Source organism: Pan troglodytes, chromosome 12 (assembly GCF_028858775.2).
Source record: "Pan troglodytes isolate AG18354 chromosome 12, NHGRI_mPanTro3-v2.0_pri, whole genome shotgun sequence".
Lineage (NCBI taxonomy): Eukaryota > Metazoa > Chordata > Mammalia > Primates > Hominidae > Pan > Pan troglodytes.
In genome coordinates, this window is record NC_072410.2 from 17,502,315 (window position 1) to 17,528,368 (window position 26,054).

General features: G+C 43.8%; 1 protein-coding gene across 4 annotated transcripts in view; it reads left to right on the top strand.

Moving 5' to 3' along the window:
• Positions 1–2,273: 2,273 nt before the first annotated feature.
• TGFBRAP1 (transforming growth factor beta receptor associated protein 1) overlaps positions 2,274–26,054 on the top strand; it is a 78,935-nt gene continuing 55,154 nt past the window's right edge. Inside the window, exons 1-2 of one of the 4 annotated variants that reach the window (XM_063788923.1) lie at positions 2,274–2,632; positions 24,004–24,700. In XM_063788923.1, coding sequence (XP_063644993.1) covers positions 24,013–24,700 — 688 coding nt within the window. In that variant the 5' untranslated portion in view covers positions 2,274–2,632; positions 24,004–24,012. Of the gene's footprint in view, positions 2,633–3,856; positions 3,973–23,998; positions 24,701–26,054 lie in introns of those variants that run through there. The other 3 variants (XM_009443018.5, XM_009443019.5, XM_063788922.1) reach the window with 3 other exon arrangements.

Here is a 26,054-nt window from a genome sequence, read left to right on the forward strand (position 1 = left end):
GCATGCCTGTAGTCGCAGATACTTAGGAGGCTGAGGCAGGAGAATTGCTTGAACCCGGGAGGTAGAGGTTGCAGTGAGCTGAGAAGATTGTACCACTGCACTCCAGCCTGGGCAAAAGAGACTGTCTAAAAAAAAAAAAAAAGTAATCTAGTTAATATTTCAATATTGAGCATCAAGAATTTTTAAAAATTGGTTGAGTGTTTTCTACATGCAGAAAGATACAGCAGAGAGCATAGACACAATCCTTGCCCTCCCAAGCGTATACCCAGTGAGAAAGTGAGAAGCACAGAGTATGTGTAAGCATAAAAATACTAAGTTTTGAGAGTAGACAGCAACTATGAAAATATTCAGTTATATCGATGCAACTCAGTCTTCATTAATCGTTCTCATCGGAGCACATCTTTTTCACATTCTGTAAAGTAACGCTCGGTATGGGCCCAAGGAATATTTAATAAATATTTAAAAATGAAGTTAATAATTGTTTTGAAAGCCATATGGTTGATATTTCTTCTTAAATGTAACCAATAGAAACAACATAAGGAATTTGGCCTGTGCACATATTTGCACATTTATGGTACAGGCATTTACATGGAGGTGCCTGTCATTTGTGACACAGACTTCTCATAAAGTTTCAGAAGGAACAGATGTTTCTAGATGGAATAATATGGAGCTTGCCATTGTAAGAATCCTGTAATAAATCCTTTCATAAAATAAATATATCTGAATTATCTCTTGTTATACATTTTCACTCCTGGATCATCTAAAGTAGAACACAAAGATTGTTCATAAACTATTCATTCAAAACAACTTTATATAAAAATAATTACTGTTGCTGAATTCTGGATTCTTATTGTTGCGCTTTCTTACTAGGATGGGGTTTGGGAGAAGTCACCTTTTTAAATTTTTTATTTATATTTTCCTAAGTGAATTAACACAGGAAGTCATTCACCTTTCTTTGCCTCAAAGAATTAAATTAATTCTTTGACGCTATTAAGTAAATTAATAGCGTCCACTTCATTGCTCAGTCACTAGCAGTTTCTGAAGTCACTGTCTGGCAGTCAGTAGATATCACCTCTGTAACTAGTCTTGTGCAGCTCTCTGTGATGTGATCTGGTAGAGGACTAAGATACAAAAGCACAAGGGTGAATTCTAGGCCCACCTGAGCCAGTGATTAGTTGATGACAAGTCACATAGTCTCTGTGAGCCTGGGTAAAATGAAGAGACTGGATTTGCTCTTGTACCTTCCCAATCCCTGGCTCCACTAGCTGTTGGCCACCTTAGACTTGAAGGTCCATTCACTGCTGCTTGCCCTTGAAGCTCAATTGCTGGTCAGAGCTTTACACTCCTGGGAAGCCAGTCCCCTACCTGGAGGCTGAGCCGGTGACACTGGTTCCACTGGGTCAGAGCTGAAGCACCACTGGGGATGGGGCATTTATGTGGCCATGAGTCACACTAGGGTAGGGGTAGAGGGCAAGTCACAGGAAGATTGTTGGGTTTTTTTTTGTTTTGTTTTGTTTTTTGGCCAGTTTCTTTTCTTTCTTTTTTTTATCCCTTTGAAACAGAAGACCATGGCGTACAATCTGGTATCTGCCTTCAGGGTTGGGATAATCTCTTTGTTTTACAATACTCAGAGTGGCTGGAAGAAAGCTGAGGCCACAGGTCACCAGCAGGTTCTAAAGTCTGAAAATCCCTGGGAAAATTTGACTTTTTATATGCTAATAATTGAGTACTGACAACTCTGGAGGGAGCTTTCCAATTCTTCCGTCATGAAAGTGGACTTTGTATACTGAAGAGGGGTTCATGGATTCATGGTAACCTACAATTCTTCCTTGCGGCCTGAACCAAAGGAAGCAGCTACAGTTGGGTTTTCCTAAAAGGAGTAAGATAGTCCCAGGCCTCCCTTCTCAAATAAGTGTATCAAGCAGGTGGACTCTGCCAGTCAGGGGTCCCAGTCAATCCCTAGGAACCTGGGGCGCTATGGGCCTCGTGGGAGGGCTGCGCATCCCAACCATGCCCTCGTCTCCCGGTGGGGCACCGGCGGTACGTCCGATCCTCCAGCCCGCGTGGTCAGGCGGCCGCGGGCCCAAGCATTTCCCAGGGCCCAAGCATTTCATTCATTTATTCATTCATGCAGCAGGTATTTCCCGAGCGCCCTCGTCCTGTGTAGGTGACAGAAACTGGGTGGCGAGCGAGCCAGGCAAAGCCCGGCTTCCCTGAAGCTCCCCGCAGCGGCGGGGGCGGAGAAGAGACCTCAGCCCCACGGGCTCGCACAGCTGGCGCGGACCACGCTCTCGCCCGGGTCCGGCGGCCTCAGCGCCCCCCGAATGAACACCTTCCGCCCGCTGGCCGCCCCGCGAGGCGGGCCGTGTCGTGGCCCCGGTACACGGAGGGGGACGCCGAGGCCCGGAGCAGGGCCCGTCTCGGCCTGTGCTCGGAGCCAGGCGGCAGGGCCCGCGGGCCGGCGGGCGGCGCGGGGACGGCTGCGCTCCCGCCCTCCGCCAGCGCCTGGCGGCCGCCCCACGTGACGGGAAGCGGCGGCTGCGGGGTCGGGCCAGCCCAGGAGCCGCGGGCCGGAGCGGGGCGGCGGGGCCCCAGGCCGCGGGGCGGCGCGGGACGGCGGGCGCCGGCGCCGGTGAGTGAGGAGGGCGGCGGGGCGCGGGGCGCGGGGCTCAGGGCGCGGGGCGCGTGGGGCAGGAGAGCGGGGAGCAGGAGTGGGGGGTAGGCGGCGGGGCGGGGTGGAGGGCGAGCCCGTGCGTGTGCGCTGGGGCAGGTGTAGTGGGGGCTGGAACGCGGGGTGGGGGGAGCAAGTGGCTATACACTTGGGGGCAGGTGTGCGTCTTGGTAGTTGTCCCTTGTGGGGGCCGGCTAGCCTGCTGGGGTGAGCAAATAAGTGTTCACGTGTGTGTGGGATGAAGTGTGCACGGGTGTGGGGTCGGCAAGTGTGTATGTTGTGTGTGAGGAGTGCGTGTGTGTTTAGGGCAAGGGAAGACCTGAGAGACCTCGTCCTTGATTTGGGTTTTCCGGGGAGAAGGGCCAGGAAGGACTTGCACCTCCATCCCTGGTATGGAATGGTTTTGGCGCTGTGATTGAGGTTTCTGGGAGCTCTTTGGATTTGAGAGCTCAAATTCGGGTCACACTCAGGCCTGAATTGTCCTGATCTGGAGAGTAGGCAGGGGTGTGTTGCGGAGTAGGGAAAAGTGCTGTGCTGGGCTTCCTGGCCCCTGTTTTTAGCACCAGGTCAAGGGCTGGAAGCTGTCATCCCTGTGGAATTGTTTTCTTTCCATTGCCTTCTGGAGGTGCAGGTGCAAGTTAGTCCGCCTGCCTCCCTGTGTTAAGTGTTGATATACTTAAACACGGAAGCTGTCCGGTTGTCTGCACCTGCCGTGGCTTCTACCCAAGGACTGTTGAGTGACCCTCAGGAAGCCTCCTACCTGGCTGCTAAAAATGGGGGCTCACAGATCACACAGCAGGCCTTACTGCACGTGGACTGCACGCGCAGCTGTGGTCAAAACATGTCTGAGCAGAGTTTAATCACTGATGAAGTGCTCACGGGCAAGCACCTTGTCTATCAGGAAGGAAGGCAGCTGCGGGTGTGATTGTGGTGGCAAGTTAAGGCACTGAGAAGGTGTGCAGGGAAGATCCTACTGCGTTGTGTGTGTTGGCTTGGTTGGAGTCAGGATGAACGAGTGTAGAGGGACTGTGTGGTGGCTGCTACTCTCTCATGGTGGACATGCTTCTCTCTGTTGGTCAGCCGGAAGCTGGCAGACAACTGAGAGCTCGCAGCTCCATGGTCAGTCAGAAGGAACATTTGGTCAGCTGCTTCCTTTTCTTTTTGCTTCCATTTCTGCCAGCCGAGCAGCCTCAACAGTCATTGCAGCTGCTTCTGTGATGTGTAGCAAAACGCTGCCTGGAGTACTAGAAAGTCTACTGGCTGGAATCTGCTGGAACCTGTCCATAACTAGCGGGCCCCAGGTCATCTATGAAATGGGAGTGATGCTCTGTGGTGGTAATGAATGTGGAGTGTGGGTTCAAATCCTGCCTCTGCCATTTCCTGTGACCTTTGGGCAATTTGCTGGACGTTCTGAGTCTCAAATTCCTCCATCAAAATAGGGATAATATTAGAAAAGCCACATGAATTCTAATAAGAAATTGTGCCTGGAAAGGATCCGGCACAGGGTCTGGCATTTAGTAGGTGCTCAATAAATTATTGCTGACAAATATAAATGAGGATGTAGAGCCAGGTCTCCCTCAGCTCTGAAAATATGTAGTTTTATGTTTTGAGTAATTGTTAACCTAACAAATGATTTACTCTGGAGTTAGACTTGTGGGTTCTGAATTCCAATTTGCTATGTGCATCAAGGTTTGCATTACACAATTGAATTGGGTGAGAGGTGAGGTGCCACTGTTAGCCTTCATTCACTCTGCCTTTTCTTCTCCACTCATGATTGTGCATGGCAGTCCTCTTGTCATAGCGTTGGAGGCAGAGTGTTTTCACCACTGCAGGAATCCCAGGACCAATCTAACCTCAGCTTAAACCCTCCAGAGACAGGGATTTGTAAAGGGCCCATTCTTCATTTAGGCAGCTCCAGTTGAGGAGTTTTAAAAGCATAGAGCTCACTATTTTAAACATGCTATATTTTCTTTTTGTTGTTGTCTTCTGGGTGGTTTTTTTGCTGTTGTTTTTGAGACAGGGTCTTGCTCTGTCACCCAGGCTGGAGTGCAGTGGTGTGACCATGGCTCACTGCAGTCTTGATCTCCCAGACTCAAGGGATCCTCCCACCTCAGCCTCTCAAGTAGCTGGGACCACAGGCTCGCACTACCACACCCAGATAATTTTAAAATTTTTTCTGTAGAGATAGGGGTCTCCCTGTGTTGCCCAGGCTGTTCTCAAACTCCTGGCCTCAAGCAATCCTCCTGTCTTGGCCTCCCAAAGTGCTGGGATTACAGACCTGAGCCACTGCACCCAGCCAAAAAACTTGCTGTATTTTCTGGGTCTGATATGCAGCTAACATTTCTCTTAGGAAAAAAAAAATGAAGTTATTTGGCTTATTCCTTCATGCTAATATTACAAATTTGTGATCTTTTAAGAAAACTTGAAGAAATTTTACTTAATGGGTTAAGTGTCTTCATCTTGGTCTGAATCCAGCCCTCATTAGAAATACATTAAAGTAGTCATTTGTGGCAGCCAGGTGTTTGGATACTGCCGAATAATTTGGCTCAGACTTTACAACTCATCTCTGTAGCAAACCTGACTCGTTTTTCTTTATTTAAAAAAAAAATACCTACTAAATGAATGTAGAGTAACAACTTAATTTGGTGCTGCCCCAAATGACTTTAAGTGCCTCATGAAAAGTGAATTATGAAATCTTGCAGATGATTTGAAATCAAGATCTTTTCTTGATAGTCAAGTAACTGCTGTTGAAAAAGTTAAAGATTTAAGGAAAAAATCATGTATTTAAATATGACAACTGACTGGATATTATGGACTATCAAGTCCTGTAGGTACTCAATAATTTTTGTTTTCTTTTTTTGAGACAGGGTCTCACCCCATCACCCAGGCTACAGTGCAGTGTCGTGTTCTCGGCTCACTGCAACCTCCATCTTCCAGGCTCAAGTGATCCTTCCACTTTAGCCTCCCAAGTAGTGGGGGCTGTAGGCACATGCCACCATGCCCGGCTAATTTTTGTATTCTTCTATAGAGACAGAGTTTCACCATGTTGCCCAGGTTGGTTTTGAACTCCTAAGCTCAAGCAATCCATCTGCCTCGGCCTCCCGAAGTGCTGGGATTATAGGCATGAGCCACTGCTCCTGGCCAGTACTCGATAATTTTTTGTGGCTGTTTGAAGGTTCAGTATTGAGGAAGATGTTATGAAGTAAATGCCATATTTCTATTCTGCTCTTCTTCTACCTCCCACTTCTCTTCCTAAACCCTTTTAATTCTAACTGCTGATGGTACTCTTATAGGATGTATATTATATATATGTACATACACACACACATACACCCTTATGCATGTGTATGTATACACACACCATATATAGTGTGTGTATATATGTGTGTGCATATAAATATGTTTATATGTATTTAAATAATTTTGATTAGTATTGCCCAGTAAAAAGGATACCAACTATGAATAGTTACATATATTAAATATACATTGTGATAATATTAAGATGACAAGTTAGATATTAGACCTTAACCGTCTTTTTTTAATCCTCTTTTTTTAGATACTCTTGCAGATTATCAGAACAGGTTCATTGCACTATAACTAGTCTTGCTGTCTCTGTTGCATGCGTGCAAAAGATAACATAAAATGGTTGTCAAGCAGTATCTTCATTTTCAAAGGGGGGAAAAGTTGACTTTTGTACAAGCCAGTAAATTTATTGTTGATTCCTGACAAATTTCAAGATTCAGTCATTCAACAGATGGCTGTGGGACTTAGAGAAGAACATGGGACCAGCATGGGGTGCAGCTCAGGAAAAGCAGTTGCTGTCACATAAATGTGTATCCTGTTTTGGTAGATTACTATGTTAGTAGAGAAGTGTGTCAACATACTATTCTGTGTCTGAATTTCAGCAAGCAGATAGAGCCACAGGATTCCTCTTCTAGACTCACGGTGGGGAAGCAATAGCAAAGACTCCTCAGGAACTGCAGCAGCATGCCACTCTAAGTACCATAGTGGCCTCCTGCTGAGAGTTGTTGCTTTGTTCAGAACTGAATTCTAGGAGAGGATCTGAAATCATACTTGTTCCCCTCAATCAATAAGAATATGGCCTTGGAGTCACGAACAAAAACTAGGGTCAAAGCCCTGTTTCATCACCTTGTAGCCAGGTAACCTTGAGCAAGCCACCTAAGATCTCTGTATCTCCATAATAATGTCCACCTCTCAGCGTCAAGGTAAGAACGAAAGGATAATGCTATATCGAGTGTGCAGTATCCCACCAAACCCAGTTTTGGGGCTCTCCTGAGGGGGCAGTCAGGGTGTCAGCCAGGGCTGCAGCCTATGGGTGCCATCCATCATCCAGGCTTGGGGCAGCATTGGCCTTGGGAGCCAGTGTGGCATCTGATTAAGGATGTGTGCTTTGGAGCTGACTACCTGGGTTGGAATCCCAGCTCTCTACTTACCAGCATGGCTCTTCCACCTTTCAAGACCTCCATCCCCTTCCTCTTCATGCAGAAGTAGCTGGAGAACGGTATAGGAGAAGCACACAGCCCAGTCCAAATTTCTGTTTTATAGAGAACACAGGCCCAGACAAAGCCTCTTAGTGAGTTGCCTAAGATCATCAGGAAGTGACCAAGCAACAAGCAGAGCTCAGGATTCCCAGATTAATGTCGGGAATGTCTGCTATGCAGCGTGCCCACATTTACCACAGTTCACTGCCGGAGTGGCCCAGTTTCGCTCTGGGGCCTTGATCCTTATTACTGAGGGGCTGTGCTCCTTCCCAGCCTGAGTGTCCACCCTCAGAGTCCCCCACTTAACTGCTTCTCCCAAAGCTCACGGTATATCCAATTCTGAACACAGCAGGAGTCAGCTCACATTCACCCCAACCCAATCTCAGCCCCTCTGTCGGGGGAAAGACTCCAAATGAGTAAAACTCCCAAACTCTCCTCTGAAATGCATTTTCAGAAGGAAAAAAAAACTTTTAATTTATGGGTATTATTCATGCTTGTAATTTTAAGCGAGGACACTTGGCTGGAGAAAAATCACCTCTAAAAGTGGCTCAATAAAAAAGGCTCCAGTAGCCCAGAGTGTGCTAGCGGAGTCCTGGGCTGGACTGATGGGCATTGGTTCATGCTTGTCCTTTTTAGTCACTGACACTCACTGTCTTATGACTGTTTCCTTTCCTGCTAGAAAAGGAGATTCCCAGGTTTCTTTTCTATTTCTTGATCACTCTAAGGTGAGATAATTACCCAATATACCACGATTACATTTTCATTTTAAAATTTGAAGTAATTTTGGACTTACCTAAGAGTTGCAAAATAGTGCAGAATTCATGAGTACACTTTACCCAGCTTCCTCTTTTGTTAACGTCTTGCATGGCTGTAGTATAATGATCAAAATGAATCAATTAGTGCTAGTACACCACTATAAAGTGCACACAGTATTTGAATTTCACCCGTTTTTCTGCGTAATGTCTTTTTTCTGTTCCAGGATCCTTTTTCTGATCCAGTTTCCCCACTTTGCATTTAATTGTCACTTATTCTTGGCTTCTAATCTGTGACAGTTCCTCAGCCTTTCCTCTTTTTTCGTGACCTTAACACGCTTGAAAGGGTGTGAGAGATTTTGTAGACCATCCCTCAGTTTGGATTTATCTAAACTCCTCCAATTCCCATGGGGGATTCGAGATGCTCTCTGACAATCACCTTCACAATCTATAGAAACAACACATTTAAGAAAACCACATCAGTATCTCAAGACTTTAAGTCAACCCGTAAACCTACCAAAATGCATTTTTCAGATGGGACTTCAGTGATTGTCAGAGAGCCTATCAAACCCCCCATGGGAATTGGAGGTGTTTGGCAGTTTGTTTTCTAGTAGGGACTTTTGTTGACATCTCATTTCACTCATTTAGCACAAACACTGCATCTGAAGGTAGCTTGCAGTGGGAGAATATTGCTGGCAAGGTTTGCCTTTTCTCACCCAATATAGAATTTTGAGGCTGTGATTTGGCTCTTCATTCAGTCAGGAATGCAGCATGGGAAATAGAGGTTTTCAAGCCTTCACTCCCTGCTGCCTGCAAAAAAAAGCGTCCAGTCATACCTGCCTGTCCTGCTCAATACCCACGATATGATGGTCAGGAGAGGAAGAATGGGCATGAGGTTGGTGCCTGTGCCAAAGGGAGATAGGAAGGTCTGAGTTTGCACCGAGTCCCAAGGGGTCGCAGAGATAGAGGCTGAGCAGCAGGCCCCTTGGCAGCTGCCCACGCTGTTTCTGTTTCAGGAAGCTGACAAAGCCAGAGGTGGGTGTCAGCACATCCCCCCGCCCCCTCTACTGAAGTCACCACCTGACTTTTCCAGGCTCTCCCTCCTCATCCAGGCGTCACAAGAGCCACCATCACTGGGACCACAAGAAAACTGGCCTCCAATGCATGCTTCTGAGTCTTTCTCTCTTAAACTTCTCAGGACCAGCCTCAAGAAACATGGGGAATAAGGCAAGGTGTCCCACTGTGTTGCACACTACCCTTTTCCTTCACCTTCCTCCTCACCACCATGGTTTGCTTTTGGCTGAGTCCTTGGTGATTTAGCTTTCTCTCCTAATTATATGGCACCAGCATCCTAACTGGTTGATTGGGAGCTGTGAACGGCCGAAGTGTGCCAAGCTCTGTCTGCCCCCCATCCCTCTCAAAGGCTGTTAGGATCTATGGCAACTTTTGTCAATTCACTTATAGGTTTGGTTTTTAGAGCTAATATATGATATACAGTCATGCATCAGTTAATGACTAGGTTATGTTCTGAGAAATCTCCCATGGGGCAATTTTGTCATCATATGAACATCATAGAGTGAATTACACAAACCTGGATGGTACAGTGTATTATACACCTGTATAGCTTCATACCCTAAGCTATATGGGTATGGCCTATTGTTCCTAGGGTGCAAACCTATACAGCATGCTACTATCCTGAATCTCTAAGCACAAGAGAATCTTGTAACACCAAAGTATGTGTGTATCTGAACACATCTAAACACAGAAAAGGGGTAGTAGAAATACTGTATAAAATACTAAAAAAAGGGTCCACCTGTATGGGGCACTTACCGTGAATGGAGCTCGCAGGACTGGAAGTTTCTCTGGGTGAGTCAGTGAGTAAGTGGCAAGTGAAAGTGAAGGCCTAAAACATCACTGTACAGTACCATAGACTTTGTAAATATTGTACACTTAGGCTACACTAAATTTATTCTAAAAATACTTCTCTTCAGTAATAAATGAGCTTACTGTAACTTTTTGACTTTATAAACTTTTTAAAAAGTTTTTCACTCTTTGTAATAACATGTAGCTGAAAACATGTTGTATAGCTGTACAAAAATATTTTCTTTATATGCTTATTGTATAAGTTTTTTCTTTCTTTTTTTTTCTTTAAACTTTTTGGTTAAAAATGAAGACACAAACACACACACATTAGCCTTGGCCTGCACAGGGTCAGGATCATCCTTATCCCTGTCATCCACCTCCACATCTTGTCCCACTGGAAGGTCTTCGGGGGCAGTAACATGCGTGGAGCTGTTGTCTGTGATAACAATTCCTTCTTCTGGAGTCCTCCTGAAGGACTGTTTTACAATTAACTTATTTTTTTCTGCATAAGTAGGTGTACACTCTAAAATAATGATAAAAAGGGTAGTGGAGTAAATACATAAACCAGTAACATAGTCATTTATTATTATATCAAGTATACATACTGTATGTAATTGAATGTGCTAGACTTTTCAACGACTGGCACTGCAGTAGGTTAGTGTACGCCAGCAACACCACACGTGAGTGATGCATTGCGCTACAATGTTCCAACAGTTAGATTGTCACTAGGTGATAGGAATTGTTCAACTCCATTATAACCTTATGGGACCACTGTTGTAGATGCTGTCTGTTGTTAATGGAAATGTCATTATGCAGCACGCCACTGTGTTCAGTTTTCCCCTGTGATGGACATTGCTATCTGTCTATGGCTTCATGGTCTTAGTAGATATGTTTATCCAGGTTAATTGAGAAACTGCTTCTCAGAGGAACATTTTTTTTTTCTATAAAAGTTCTATATTAAAATGGCAAAATAGAAACTTGAAAAACATCATTGTAGGCCAGGCATGGTGGCTCACGCCTGTAATCCCAGCACTTTGGAAGGCCGAGGTGGGCAGATCACCTGAGGTCAGGAGTTCGAGACCAGCCTGGCCAACACAGTGAAACCCCATCTTTACTAAAAATACAAAAAATTAGCCAGGCATGATGGCGGCTGCCTGTAATCACAGCTACTCAGGAGGCTGAGACAGGAGAAGCACTTGAACCTGGGAGGCAGAGGTTGCAGTGAGCCGAGACCGTGCCACTGCACTGCAGCCTGGGCAACAAAGCAAGAGACTCCATCTCAAAACAAAAAAATAGTAAATAAATAAGTCATTGTATTTATACAAAAACTGTAAATTGTAGGAAGATGCAAAGAAAGAAAGATACTCATGCCTAAAGCCAGGATCCCTGCCATCAGCCAGTCAGAGGAAGTCCAGTGTGTGGGAATCTGTGCCGTCCCCCAGAGCCCATTCTGAGGCTGCCCTTGTCCACCAGATGTTGCTACTTTTCATATGGACAAGCGACAGATGAGAAGGAGGCAGTGTGTTTTCCTTTAGGGATTATTACGTTGTTAAATTCGATCCCACCACTGTAGTTAATGGTAACTATTTTCTGACTCATTGTGTTAATCCTTTGGAAAGGTATCTAGAGAGTAGTGTTTACTGAAATCCCTTTTGACAACTGCTTGGTTTGTGGAGTGCCTTGGACACTTACAGGCTCTTTGGAACTCAGCAGCAATTCCGAACTGATTGTAGCTTATACAACAAGAGACTGATATTATGGAACAATAAGAATAGGTTAATAGCTATAATTTTTCTTACTAAATAAAGGAGGAAAGGTTGGCTGAGGTTAAAATTTTAAGGGCTGTGCATCTTAAGCTGAGTCTGGAGTTTATCTTTTGGGCAGGGAACTACCTTCTGGTATGTTATAAGGAGGATAATGACCTAGTGTTTCAGGTGTGTGGCCCACATTCCTGCCTCCTTTCTGCATTGCCTTCAGATCTGACCTGGCTTTGGTCCAAATGTTAGAATGACCACTTGATCTCTATTCATTTTTGATGGACTATCATAAAGAAAAAAAAAAACTTCTTGCTGTAAAATGAGAAAATAACAAATCTTACTTGAGGTAGTGTGTCCTTTTTAAAATGCAGATACAGAATTAATGTTTAGCTTATTCATAGGACAGTGCCTTCTATTATAGGGCTGAGTTTTTGCGGTTCCTCCCCCAGGGTGATGAAGTTCTGGTGCACATATAGCTGCATAGGTTTCTGAAGAGTCTGTTTCATTTATAAGCTGTGAAGTAATTAGAAAATGTGAGGGTTTTTTGCAGACACGTAGGACACCAGGCCAAGCTTAAAGTTGGCTCTCAGGTGGACATTATTTGGTAGAGCAGATAACAAAGTGTCATTCTTTGGTTCAAGAATAATTACTGGTAAAGAGCCCATCTTAATAAATGCCAGTTTGTCATAGCATTCTTTTTGGCAGAATATATTTATCTCTGTACCAGATTAGGAGTTTCCTATTGTGCGTGTGTGTGTATGTATGTGTGTATATAACATGTATGTATGTGTATGTGTATATAACAAATATATATATTTCAATATATAACAAATATATATTTCAATATATAACAAATATATATTTCAATATATAACAAATATATACACACACATATATGTATATATGCATTAAACATATATATACCTATATATGTTAAACATATATATACCTATATATGTTAAACATATATATTAAAATCTTATATATGTATTATGCTAATATTTATATAGTTAATGTTGGAGTTACAAGCCTCTTTTTTTTTTCCTTCCTTTTTTTTTTTTTGAGAGAGTTTTGCTCTTGTTGCCCAGGCTGGAGTGCAGTGGCATGATCTCAGCTCACTGCAACCTCCGCCTCCTGGGTTCAAGTGATTCTCCTGCCTCAGTCTCCCAAGTAGCTGGGATTACAGGCACCTGCCACCATACCCAGCTAATTTTTGTATTTTTAGTAGAAATGGGGTTTCACCATGTTTGCCAGGCTGGTCTCAAACTCCTGACCTCAGGTGATCTACCCACCTCAGTCTCCCAAAGTGCTGGGATTACAGGCGTGAGCCACTGCGCCTGGCCTACAAGCGTCTTTTTATGTCTAGATTATCTACTTAAAATATTGCTCTTGGCCAGGCGCAGTGGCTCACGCCTGTAATTGCAACACTTTGGGAGGCTGAAGCAGGCAGATCACTTGAGGTCAGGAGTTTGAGACCAGCCTGACCAACACGGTGAGATTCCCGTCTCTACTAAAAATGCAAAAATTAGCTGGGCAAAATGATGCACGCCTGTAATCCCAGGTACTCAGGAGGCTGAGGCACGAGAATCGCTTGAACCTAGGAGGCAGATGTTGCAGTGAGCCAAGATTACACCACTGCACTCCAGCCTATGTGATGGAGTGAGACTCTGTCTCACAAAAAAAAAAAAAAAAAAAAAAAAGGCTCTCATTCCATGTTTATTCTTCCTGCTGTGACTTTTTTTTAATGAGGCCTGTCCTTGGTGAGTTTTAGTATAGAGGAAATGGAAAGAAGAGTAAGATAGTAAAACCAGTTTTGAACTGGTTGAAACTGAGAGTGGAGATACTTATGTGGCCCTGGAAGTGGAAGGGAGAGGGACAGAGGCCCATGAGGTTAGGGGCTAGCCTCACAGAAGCTGCTGCCCCAGACGGTATACACGCCCATGGGGCAGGGTGTTCGCCCCCTGAGCCATCTACCACATGCTGGTCTTTCCCTTTACCTTCTAGGGTATGTTTATGGGAAATGATGGATGGAATGCCCCAAATTGGACTTTGATATCCTGAGAAATGGCCATTAAATATGGATATAAAATAAACTAAGCACTGCATTTAGATAAACTAAGAAATTATAAATCACTTATTTGATAAATGTGCTTCCATGCAATGAAATTTTTAACAAGGAACATACAGTTTGTGAATTCTACCAGGTTTATTAAACAGATTCTTTCTCTATTTCCAGGGTAAGCTGGTTTGGGGAAATGAGTAGAATTTTATACATTCTACATGTATGTGTATATTTTTAATTAATATTTAATGCCTATAAAAAGATATTTGTCATCTGTATAAGATATAGAGAGTCATAATAAAAGCAACCCTCAGCTTCAGAAATAAAACATTACTGACCCTTGGGAATCTCATGCACACCCATACCCAGTCCCATCCTCCCCGGATTTGTGTTCATCATTCCCTTAAGATTCTCTTAAGATTCATCCTTGTGGGCGGCTCTAGTTCATTCTCTTGCAGCTGTACAGTATTTCAGCCTTTGGAGGAAACATGAGGTGTTTCTAGTTTTCCTCTGTCTCAAACAGGATTGCTGTGGACTTTCTTTGCCCTGGTAAGCACAAAACAAGACTCAGTAAGGCAGATGCCTAGGAGTAGAGTCATGGCTTACTCAGTCATGGCAGGGGCTTCCTAGGTAATGATAACCTGTCCTTACCAGCTCCGAACCTTCCCCTGGCATGGTGGAGCCTCCTCATTGTGCTGTGTTCTTAGGAACACCTTGTGTTGTCAGACTTCAAATATTTGTCAATTTAATGGGTAGAAAATGAAATATCATTGTAGGTGTAATTTGCAAATTCCAGGTGCTAATCAGGTTGTGTTCTTTCGTGTTTATTGGATATTCATGTTTCCTCTCCATTGAAAGGCCTGTTTGTGTATTTCGCCCATCCTTCTGTTAGATCCTTGACTTTCTTGCTGCAGGAGTTCCCACATCATCCAGATGTTTCTGGTCAGATACATGATGTCAGTGTCTTCTCCCCAGCCCCCTTTTCCCCTTATCTTTTCACTTTCTTCATGGTGTCTTTTGAAGAACAGAAACAGTACATTTTCACATGGGAGAATTTATCATTTTTCCTTAGGGTTTGTGCTTTTTTATATCTTATTTTAGAACTTCTCCCTTACCCTAAGAAGGTCATGAGAGTATTTTTTCATGCTTTTTTTCCAGTGTTTCAAAGTTATGTCTTTTATACTTAAGAATATTAATCACCTGGAGTAATTTTGATGTGTGGTGTGAGGTAGGAATCTAGCTTTCTTCTTTTTTTTTTTTTTTTTTGAGATGAGTCTCACTCTGTCGCCAGGCTGGAGTGCAGTGGCACGATCTTGGCTCACTGCAATCTCCGCCTCTCAGGTTCAAGCGATTCTCCTGCCTTAGCCTCCCGAGTAGCTGGGACTACAGGCATCTGCCACCGCGCCCAGCTAATTTTTGTATTTTTAGTGTAGATGGGGTTTCACCATGTTGGACAGGATGGTCTCCATCTTTTGACCTCGTGATCTTCCCGCCTCGGCCTCCCAGAGTGCTGGGATTACAGGCATGAGCCACTATACCTGGCAGAGTCTAGCTTTCTTATATTTTCTATGGACATCTAGTACATACAAATACTGTACTTATATTTCTATGGACATACAAGTACTGTTTACTGTACATGTGTATACACGGTATATGACCCACATGTACAGTGCCAACCTAGTCAGGTTTCAAGTTTCCACATATGCATGGCCTGTTTCTGGGCACCCAGTTGTGTTCTCTAGGTCTGTCCTCGTGCTAGTCCAACATTATCTTAATTACCACGGTTTTTGATTATATTGTATCTGTTGAGTCAAGTCTCCTGACCTTTTTTCAGAAGTGTCTAACTTTTTCTGGCCCTTTCTGCCATGTGAATTTTTTTTTTTTTTTTTTTGAGACGGAGTCTCACTCTGTCACCCAGGCTGGAGTGCAGTGGCATAATCTCAGCTCACTGCAACCTCCGCCTCCCAGGTTCAAACGATTCTCCTGCATCAGCCTTCTGAGAAGCTGGGACTACAGGTGTGCACAGCCACACCCAGCTAATTTTTGTATTTTTAGTAGAGACGGGGTTTCACCATGTTGTCCAGGCTGGTCTCGAACTCCTGACCTCAGGTGATCCACTTGCCTCGGCCTCCCAAAGTGCTGGGATTACAGGATTACAGGCATGAGCCACTGCTCCCAGTCTGCCATGTGAATTTTAGAATCTGCTTTTTGAGTTACGTGCACACACACACACACACACACACACACACACACACTCCCTGTACCTGTAAGAGTTTGTATTGGAATGGCATTTTTTTTTCCTCTGGATCAGGTAGGGGAATTTTTTTTTTTTTTTTGTAAAAAACATAATTTGCATACAGTAAAATACACAGAACATAAATGCACAAGCCAATGAATTTTGATAATTCCATACACTTGCATAGCTAATACCTTAAATAAAATACAGACTATGTCTGTCACCCAGAAAGTTCACTGTGTCCCTTTCCACTTACGCATCCAGTTCCTTCCAAAGTAAACACTGTTCTGATTTCTGTCGCTATAGATTAGCGTGGCCTACTTTTGAACTTCAGATAATTGGAAATATACAATATAGGCATGATTTCTTCCACTCGGTGTTTTTGAGGGTCATGTATTTGTTGCCTTTGTCAGTAGTTTACTTCTTTTTATTTCTAAGTAGTATTCCACTGTATAAATATGCCACAATTAAATGGGGGTAAGTGGGGAAAACTGAGCCGTTCCCTTTTTTTGGGTAATATGAATAAGCTTGCTGTGCATATCTTATATCTTATACAGGTCTTTTTGTGGATATAGATATATACCCAAGAGAAATGGAAATATTAAACATGGTGTAACTGGACAAATGCATGTTTAAGTTTATAAAAAACTGCTGAACAGATCTCCAAAGTTTACCCTTTTAAACTCCTTCCAGCAACGTATGAGATTTCCAGTTGTTCTACATCCTCATTAACATTTGGTGTTGTCGATCTTTTTGATGGTAGCTCTTCTAGTAGGTGTGAAGTGATAGCTCATTGTGGCTTAAAATAAATATCTCGGTTAAAGATAGGGAGCATCTTTTCATGTTCTTATTGGTCATTCATATGCCTTTTGTGAAGTGTTTGAGTCATTTGCCCGTTTTAAAAATGTTTGTCTTCTTGTTATTAGTTTGTAGGAGTTTTTCTATATTCTGGATATGAGTCGTTTGCCAGATATATGCATTACAAATTTTTCTCCCAGTCTGGGGCTTGACCTGTTTGTCTATCCTCATGTCTTAATTATTGTAGTATTAGAGCAATTTCTGAAATCAGTTAGTGTAGGTCCTTCAGTTTTGTTCTTCATTTTCAAGACTGTTTTGACTATGCTATGTTCTGTGCTTTCCATTTAAAATTTAAAACCAGCTTTTCAATTTCTGCAGAAAAGCCTTCTAAGATGACAATTTGGGTCTTCCTTAATGTCTAACAATAAAATTTTATTATTTTATCCATAAATATCTTAAATATCTGTTAGATAATTCTTTCGTACCTTATATTTTCTACTATTGTAAGTTTTTTTTAAGTATCTAATTTTGGGGCTAGAAATACAAACTACTTTGGTTTTTTAAAAAATTAAACTATAAAGTCATTAATTCTAATAGCTTTTTTGTGGGTTTCTATGTAAACAGTAATGTTATCTGTGAATAATTATAATTTTATGTTTGTGTTTTCAATTCTTTTTTTTTTTTTTTTTTTTTTTTTTGAGATAGAGTCTTGCTCTGTTGCCCAGGCTGGAGTGCAGTGGTGCGATCTCGGCTCACTGCAAGCTCTGCCTCCCGGGTCCAAGCGATTCTCCTGCCTCAGCCTCCCAAGTAGCTGGGATTACAGGTGCCTGCCACCACGCCTGGCTAATTTTTTGTATTTTTAGTAGAGATGGGGTTTCACCATGTTGGCTAGACTGGTCTCGAACTCCTGACCTCAGGTGATCCACCTGCCTTGGCCTCCCAACATGCTGGGATTACAGGCATGAGCCACCAAACCCTGCCTGTTTTCAATTCTTCATCACTATTCTTGTTTTATGGTACTGGCAAAGACTCCTAATACAGTGTTGAACTGAGATGGTGTATTACTTTCTAGGGCTGCCGTAAGAAAGTACTACAGGTGGCTGGGCGCGGTGGCTCACACCTGTAATCCCAGCACTTTGGGAGGCTGAGACAGGTGGATCATGAGGTCAGGAAATCGAGACCATCCTGGCTAACACAGTGAAACCCTGTCTCTACTAAAAATACAAAAAATTAGCCAGGCGTGGTGGCAGGCGCCTGTAGTCCCAGCTACTCGGGAGGCTGAGGCAGGAGAATGGTGTGAACCCGGGAGGTGGAGCTTGCAGTGAGCCGAGATCACACCACTGCACTCCAGCCTGGGCGACAGAGCGAGACTGTCTCAAAAAAAAAAAAAAAAAAAAAAAAAAAAAAAGAAAAAAGAAAGTACTACAGCAGGCTGGGTACCTTAAACAACAGAAATATTACTTCAGAGTTTTGGAGGGTAGAAATCTGAGAGCAAGGTCTGGTAACTTCAGACATTCCTTAGCTTATAGATCTCTTTCCTCTTTCTGTGTCTTCACTTGTCTTTTCTCTGTATGTATCTGTCTCTGTGTACAAATTTCCCCTTTTTATAAGGACACAGTCATATTGGATTAGAGCTCACCCTAAATGACTCCAATCATCTTATTTCCACATAAGGTCCCATTCATGGGTACTGGGGGTTAGGACTTCAGCATGATTGGGGGAGAGTCATTTCAACCCATAACAGATGGCAGATTCTTGTCTTGTTCCTTGTTTCAAAAGGAAAGATTTTAAAATTTAATTTAATTTAATTTATTAATTTATTTTATTTAATGCTTTTTCTGCATCTTTTGAAATAGTTTTTTCTTTTAATTTATAAATGTGGTAAGCTAAACAAACAGATTTTATTTCCTTAAACCAATACTGCATCCCAACTTAGCCATATTGTATTTTTAATATGTATTTGTGGATTTTGTGTGCTAATATTTAGTGTTTTTGCAGGTTTATTTGTGAGTAAGAATGATCTATGATTTTTCCTTTTTCCTGTATCCTTATCTGGCTTGAATATCAAAATTTTACTTTCTACTACTTTCATAAAATAAAGTAAGGATATGTTCCCTCTTTTATTTATCTTTTTATCCTTAGAAACATTTATTATGTGAAATTGGAATTAGGTGGTTCCTAAGTGTTTAGTGGAACTCGCTAGGAAATCCATCTGGACCCAGTGCTTGCTTTGTAGGATAGACAGTGTCTATTAAATCAGAATCAGTGCTCTGTGCTGCCCCTAAACTCATCCCAGTCAGCTCTCCTGGCCTTGGCCTTGTGCTGTGAAAAGAAGTGGGGCCTCTAGAAGCCTACATAGCTTTTGTAACAGGTCTCCAAGTAAAGAACACAGAAACTTCCTTTGAAACTTATGGGTAATATAAAATCTGTGGCGCCCACCCCATGTATAGCCGGAAAGAACAGAATTGTCATTTTTGAACTGAGGTTTAGGAAACTTCCTAAGGAGTAAGGGAAGATGCCAAAAGTCATCAGTTCTTTTTTTTTTTTGAGACAGAGTTTCACTCTTGTTGCCCAGGCTGGAGTGCAGTGGCGCAATCTCTGCTCACTGCAACCTCCGCCTCCCGGGTTCAAGTGATTCTCCTGCCTCAGCCTCTCAAGTAGCTGGAATTACAGGCATGTGCCATCACGCCTGGCTAATTTTTGTATTTTTAGTAGAAACGAGGTTTCACCATGTTGGCCAGGCTGGTCTCGAACTCCTGACCTGAGGTGGTCCACCTGCCTCGGCCTCCCAAAGTGCTGGGATTACAGGTGTAAGCCACCATGCCCGGCCAAAAGTCATCAGTTCTTTTAAAGTGATGCCAGATACTGACTAAAAGATAATGTTTCTGTGTACATTTGTAGAAAAAGATTTGTATTTTTACATTAGCATCTTTAAAGATGCTGACTAAGATTCTGACTATCACCAGTGGCAGAATCTTTAAAATGACAATGTGCATATTCTTAACCTGGTAGGAAATAATTACTAATATTTTTATTTTGACCCTTAGCATGTATTGCTTTATACTCTTACTGATTTATTTTTCTAGTCCTATTTCCTTAATAGGACGGGGAGACTCTTAGGAAGTGGGATTGTGTCTTGTAATTGTTTAGTTTAGTTTTTTGCAAACTTAGAGGTGCTTGCTGCATATGCAAGGTTAGCTTTAATTAAATTATGGTCCTTGAGCATCCTAGCATTTTCCGATCTCTTCCCTACCTGGCTATGTATTTTGAAATTTTAAGAAAACATTAAAATGTTGATCTTTTAAATTATTATAATCATACTTTTAAAGTGAATTTTTTAAATTTAATATTCTTATTTTTTTAAAAAATAGAGACCAAGTCTCAATATTTTGCCCAGGCTGGTCTTGAACTCTTGGGCACAAGTGATCTTCCTGCCTGGGCCTCTCAAAGTGTTAGGATTATAGGTAAGCCTTAAAGTGAAGTTCTAACAAAAAGTTTAAATTTTAGATCATTTTGAGATCACACAGTGAAGTATGAATTTTACACCTTAGAGAAACGTTTCCTTTTGAAACATTACCATGTTGAAACTTCTCTGATTCAGAACCCCAGCAAGTTATATTTAATAGAGGTGTGGCCTAAAGTTTATCTTTTTATGATTCATATTTTATCTAAGTAAATACATCATGTGAATTAGATCATGGAGAGAATTTTCCCACTGCTTAAAAAAAATAGTTTTTTAAATTATTATTTTTTTTTTTTTGAGATGGAGTTTTGCTCCTGTCACCCAGGCTGGAGTGCAGTGGTACGATCTTGGCTCACTGCACCCTCTGCCTCCCAGTTCAAGCGATTCTCCTGCCTCAGCCTCCTGGATAGCTGGAATTACAGGTGCCCGCCACCATGCCTGGCTAACTTTTGTGTGTGTGTGTATTTTTAGTAGAGGCGGGGTTTTGCCATGTTGGGCAGGCTGGTCTTGAACTCCTGACCTCAGGTGATCCGCCTGCCTCAGCCTCCCAAAATGCTGGGATTACAGGTGTGAGCCACCACTCCTAGCCAATTTTTTTTTCTTTTTTCTTTTTTTTTCTGTGTGAAAGCATCTCACACTGTTTCCCAGGCTGGAGAGCAGTGGTGCGATCATGGCTCACTGAAGCCGCAAACCACTGGGCTCAAGCAACCCTCCTACCTCAGCCTCCTGAGGAGGAGAGAAGACAGTGTGCCCCACCAGGTCTGGCTAAGTTTTTATATTTTTTTTGTAGAGACAGGGTTAAGGATAAGTCATTTTTAAGTGCTAGCATGTTACTTCTTCAGCTTTCATTTACCTCTATGTAATTCTGCATTATTACCATTGAATTACCAAAGCAAGTCCTTAATTTAAAGGCCTGTAATAGGAAGCTTATCTTTAGCAAGGCTCGAATAACAGTTTACTAGATAATGAAACAATATTGCATTCGTTTTTAAATATGATAGTTATGACTTTTTAGTAAACGATGTTTTTTTTGTTTGTTTTGTTTTTTGGTTTTTTTTTTGTTTTTTTACAGCTCTCTCTCCCTCTCCCCTTCTCTATCTACCCCAGGATTTAGACTAAATATGAGGAGTTTGATTGTTTCTATAATATTCTTTACTGCAAATGTGTTTAGTTTATCCCTTATGCTAACTGAAGACAGGGGCTGGAATTATGAATATTATACTTTTAAGAAGCTAAATAAAAGGAGTTTGATTGTAGGTGCCCAGAGTTTGTTTCTCTATTCCTTCCGCAAAGGGAGACACAATTTATATTTTAAATGGCAGAACTGCTTACTCCTGCCATTTAAAAAAGACAACCCTGATTGATTAATCAATGAAGGAAGAAGTATTTTATATTACTTCACTTTCACTAACTTAGATGTCTGGAAGCCGACATTTCAATATCTGGGTTTTACTCATTAGCTCTTAAATGGAGAAAAAAATGTTGTCTAGGTGGGTTTTGGTGGTTATGTTTGGTTGGGACAAATACACGATGTTGTTTAAGAGCTGTTTGTGCCAGAGACTATTTGTAGAAGCCTGCAAGAGTTCTGCACCCGGCCTCACCTGGGATTCTGGGGATGTTCCCACAGCCCCGAGGTAGATGGACATGATTCCTTCTCTGTGGTGCCTTTAGAACCTCCCTCTACACTTCCCCCAGCTCTTTTCCATAGTTTCTGTGAAGATGAGCTCCCGTAAATGAGTGTGAAGATGTCTTAGGGGTGGGGCAGGTGTGTGAGTGTGTGTTCTGGCTTATGATGCAGGCTGTGTTTTGGCGGAGGTGAACAGGTTACCCATATCTGAGGACAGAAGACAGCATAGTCTAATCTCTTGGTGCCCAGCTTGGGAAATAAACACCTGAAGCAAGCTGGTAGTTTGAGAGAGGAGTGAGAGCTGATCCAGACTGGGAGGGAATCATAGTATTTATGATGAGATCCAAAAGTTTGAGTGCTGTGCACCAGCTGTCAGCATTTTACATGAGGTCACTTACTTAATCGTCCAACAATCCTATGAAGTAGGTACCGTTATTCTCATTTCACAGATGAGGCAGTTGAGGCTGGAATAGCCAAGTGTCCATTCCAGCTGCTGTAACAAACTACCATACACTAGGTAATTAATAGATAATAGAAATGTATTGCTTACCGTTCATGGAGGCTGGGAAGTCCAAGATTAAGGCATGGTAGGCTCAGTGTTTGGTGAGGGCCCATCCCTCAGGGGTGGTGCCTTGCAGCTGCCTCCTCACATAGTGGATGGAAGGAACAAATAAGCTCTCTGGGGCCTCTTTAATAAGGGCGCTAATGCCATTCATAAGGGCTCCACCCTCATGACCTAATCACCTCCCCGCCTCCCAACACTACCACTCTGGGGATTAAGTTCCAACATATGAATTTTAGGGGAACACAGACATTCTGACCATAGCACCAAGTAATTTGCTCAAGTGATGGGAAGAAAACAGGAAGGACTGATGTGTCTACAGACAAGCCTCCTCCTCAACCCTGGGGTATCCTCCCTCCTGGGGGTTTTGTTGAGCTAAGGAAGGGGGCTGGAGTCTCACTTGTGTGTAGCTGTCATTGCCCCCATGGATGGGGGCAGACACAAAATTGTAGAATTCCAAATTTTCTATTTGAAAGGCACCAAAGAAGTTCTCTGATTCCTTCCCTTCCCTGATGCGTGAACCTTTCTTGAATATTTCTGAGAGGTCTTCCCCGCTTTGCTGGAATGCCTCCAAGTATTAGGAACTTAAGCTCTCATGAAGCAGCACTGTTCCATGTTCAGACAACTTGAGATGAGGAAGTGATAGTGATAGGAGCCTTTCACTTCAAGCTCTCTGAACATGCAGCAGTGCTGACGCAAGCCCAGCCAGCTGCCCTGCAGCTCCCGTCATTCTCTGCAGTCCTCTTTCCAGCTCTCTGATCCCCTGCCCTGCTCCCGATCACAGGGACTGTGCCTTTGAGTTTGCTTCTGGCTGCCTGAGAAGTCAGAAAGGCCACCTTGCCTGATCTTCTCCCTGTGACTTTGTGGAGTGTGAAGCCACAGTTCTCTGCAGAAGATGAAGTAGGAGGCCACGGGCTAGTGTGTGGGAAAGTCTCACTTCCAGTGGGAGCCAGGGACCGGTCCACACATCCACTAAATAGCTCCACTCACCATCTGAAAGCCTTTCGAGATCCGAGGCACACCTTTACTCTCCACATGAATACATTTACTCCGGAGCTGGGGCTGATGCGCCTGCCTTATTGGGAAGAACACAAAGGAATCCAAGGCCTGGCGTCTGCCTCGGTGTTCCTGGCAGGATCCTGTGACTGTGGTTGTGTTCGTTGACTAAAGTGCATATTCAAGTAGCTGTAGAAACTCAGGGAAGATCAGTGAGGATCATTTCTGCCTTTTTCAGAAATCCTTTTTGTTTTTTTTTTTAAATGGGGTCTCATTATATTGCCCAGGCTGGCCTCCAGCTCCTGGGGTCAAGCCATCCTCCTGCCTCACAGAAATCCTTTTGTTATGTTGCCCGTGGGTGAATGCATGCATTTGTCTTCTGCCTTCAAGCGTGTCTCCCAGGAGCAATGTGAGGAGGCTCCAGGTGACTCTGTGTGGGGACTGAGCAGGATGGCACGTGATCACAAGCACATACATATGTGTGTATGGGTGTGTGTGTGTGTATGTGTCTGTGGTTTTCTTCTTGGGTCTTCTGCTGTCTGATGGGGGAGGTCTGTGGGGAAATGGTTTCTTTCCATTTTTTGATAGCGTGGAATGATTTTCTTTAATGAAAATGATAACTAGGGAATCCACGTATCATTTTTGCAGCCTCTGTTTCTGCTTCTTCCTTGTTCCTCTAAAATTAGTTTTCCTCTTTCTCTTCCGGCAGATCAGCCAGTAGACATGATGAGCATCAAAGCCTTTACGCTTGTCTCTGCTGTGGAGCGGGAGCTGCTGATGGGCGACAAGGAGCGCGTCAACATAGAGTGCGTGGAGTGCTGCGGCAGGGACCTCTACGTGGGCACCAACGACTGCTTCGTCTACCACTTCCTGTTGGAGGAGAGGCCAGTGCCTGCTGGGCCAGCCACGTTCACTGCCACCAAACAGCTGCAGAGACACTTGGGCTTCAAGAAGCCCGTGAACGAGCTGCGCGCGGCCTCAGCACTCAACAGGCTGCTGGTGCTGTGTGACAACTCCATCAGCCTGGTCAACATGCTGAACCTCGAGCCAGTGCCTTCGGGGGCCCGCATCAAGGGGGCAGCCACGTTTGCACTGAACGAGAACCCTGTGAGTGGGGACCCCTTCTGTGTAGAAGTTTGCATCATCTCTGTCAAACGCAGAACCATCCAGATGTTTCTGGTGTACGAGGACCGGGTGCAGATCGTCAAGGAGGTGTCGACTGCCGAGCAGCCCCTCGCTGTGGCTGTGGACGGCCACTTCCTGTGTCTGGCTCTGACCACTCAGTACATCATCCACAATTACAGCACAGGCGTCTCCCAGGACCTGTTTCCCTACTGCAGTGAGGAGAGGCCGCCGATCGTCAAGAGGATAGGGAGACAGGAGTTCCTGCTGGCGGGCCCCGGAGGGCTGGGTGAGGAGGATGCATTTGTGCGCCTGATCTTTTTGGGTGGCCTCGGTGACTGCGTGTTGAAACTGGAGAGTGAGATTGGCGCTGTGCAGAATAAATCCTCAGTGACGTTGGGCGTGTGTGGCAAGACAGAGGTAGCAGTGCTTGACCAGTGCTTGATGAAATCCAGTTCGATTGTTCTGTGAACATGGGGTTGGAGTCATAAAACCAGTTTCTTTCACATTAAAGTGGAGCTTGAAGACAGCTCTGGTGGTGTTACTGTTGGGGATATTCTCAGCTCTTAGTTATCTTGGGAGAAAGATTTTGGCCAAGAGACAATTCAGAGATAGCAGAGAGCTTTCTGAAGGGAAATAGAGAACAGAGAGTTTATATGGAGAGAGACAGTACGTTCTGAAAGATGAGGCAGAGTGGGATGCTGAGAGAGTGAGCCAGCAGCCCTGAGAGTTCTGCATCGGGTTTTTATGATGCTGGATTTTTTCTTGAAGTTCCCACCTCTGTCTTAAGTTTCTGCCTTTTTCCTTTATCTAGTTTTCCCGCTTCTGCCTTAAGTCCCCACCTTTTCCTCCCACCTAATTTCTACTCTAAGCTTGTGGGACCCTCTCTTACTAGTAGTTGGTGCACATGTACAGCCGGTGTTGGATGTGAATCCCACCTAATGGCTGCATTGCTCATTACCTCCACCCCAGGATGGTTGTACAGCGGTTAGGTCCATACTTACTGCACCTGCATATCTCTTTGGAATTTCTCCTTTACCCTTTTTCCCTCCTCTCTGCTCATATCTAGCATGCATGTTTTGTTTGTTTGTTTTGTTTTGAGACAGAGTCTCGCTTTATTGCCCAGGCTGGAGTGCAGTGGCACAGTATCGGCTCACTGCAACCTCTACCTCCCAGGTTCAAGCGATTCTCCCTGCCTCAACCTTCCAAATAGCTGAGATTTCAGGCATGCACCACCACGTCTGGCTAATTTTTGTATTTTTGGTAGAGATGGGGTTTCACCATGTTGGCCAGGTTGGTCTTGAACTCCTGACCTCAAGGGATCCACCCACCTCGGCCTCCCAAAGTTCTGGGATTACAAGCATCAGCCACCATGCCTGGCCAGCATGCATCTTTTTGATGGTCTCTGGGATGTGGGATTTTCCAGACCTCCCTTTTCTCAGGGGCTCTTCCCTCCCATTCATGTCTAGCTAGCTATCTACCCACTCTAACAGTGGGAAAATTCTTTTAAGTAAATAACTACAAAAATAACTCTGGGCTGGGCGCAGTGGCTCACGCCTATAATCCCAGCACTTTGGGAGGCCAAAGCAGGCGGATCACCTGTGGTGGGGAGTTCGAGACCATCCTGACCAACATGGAGAAAC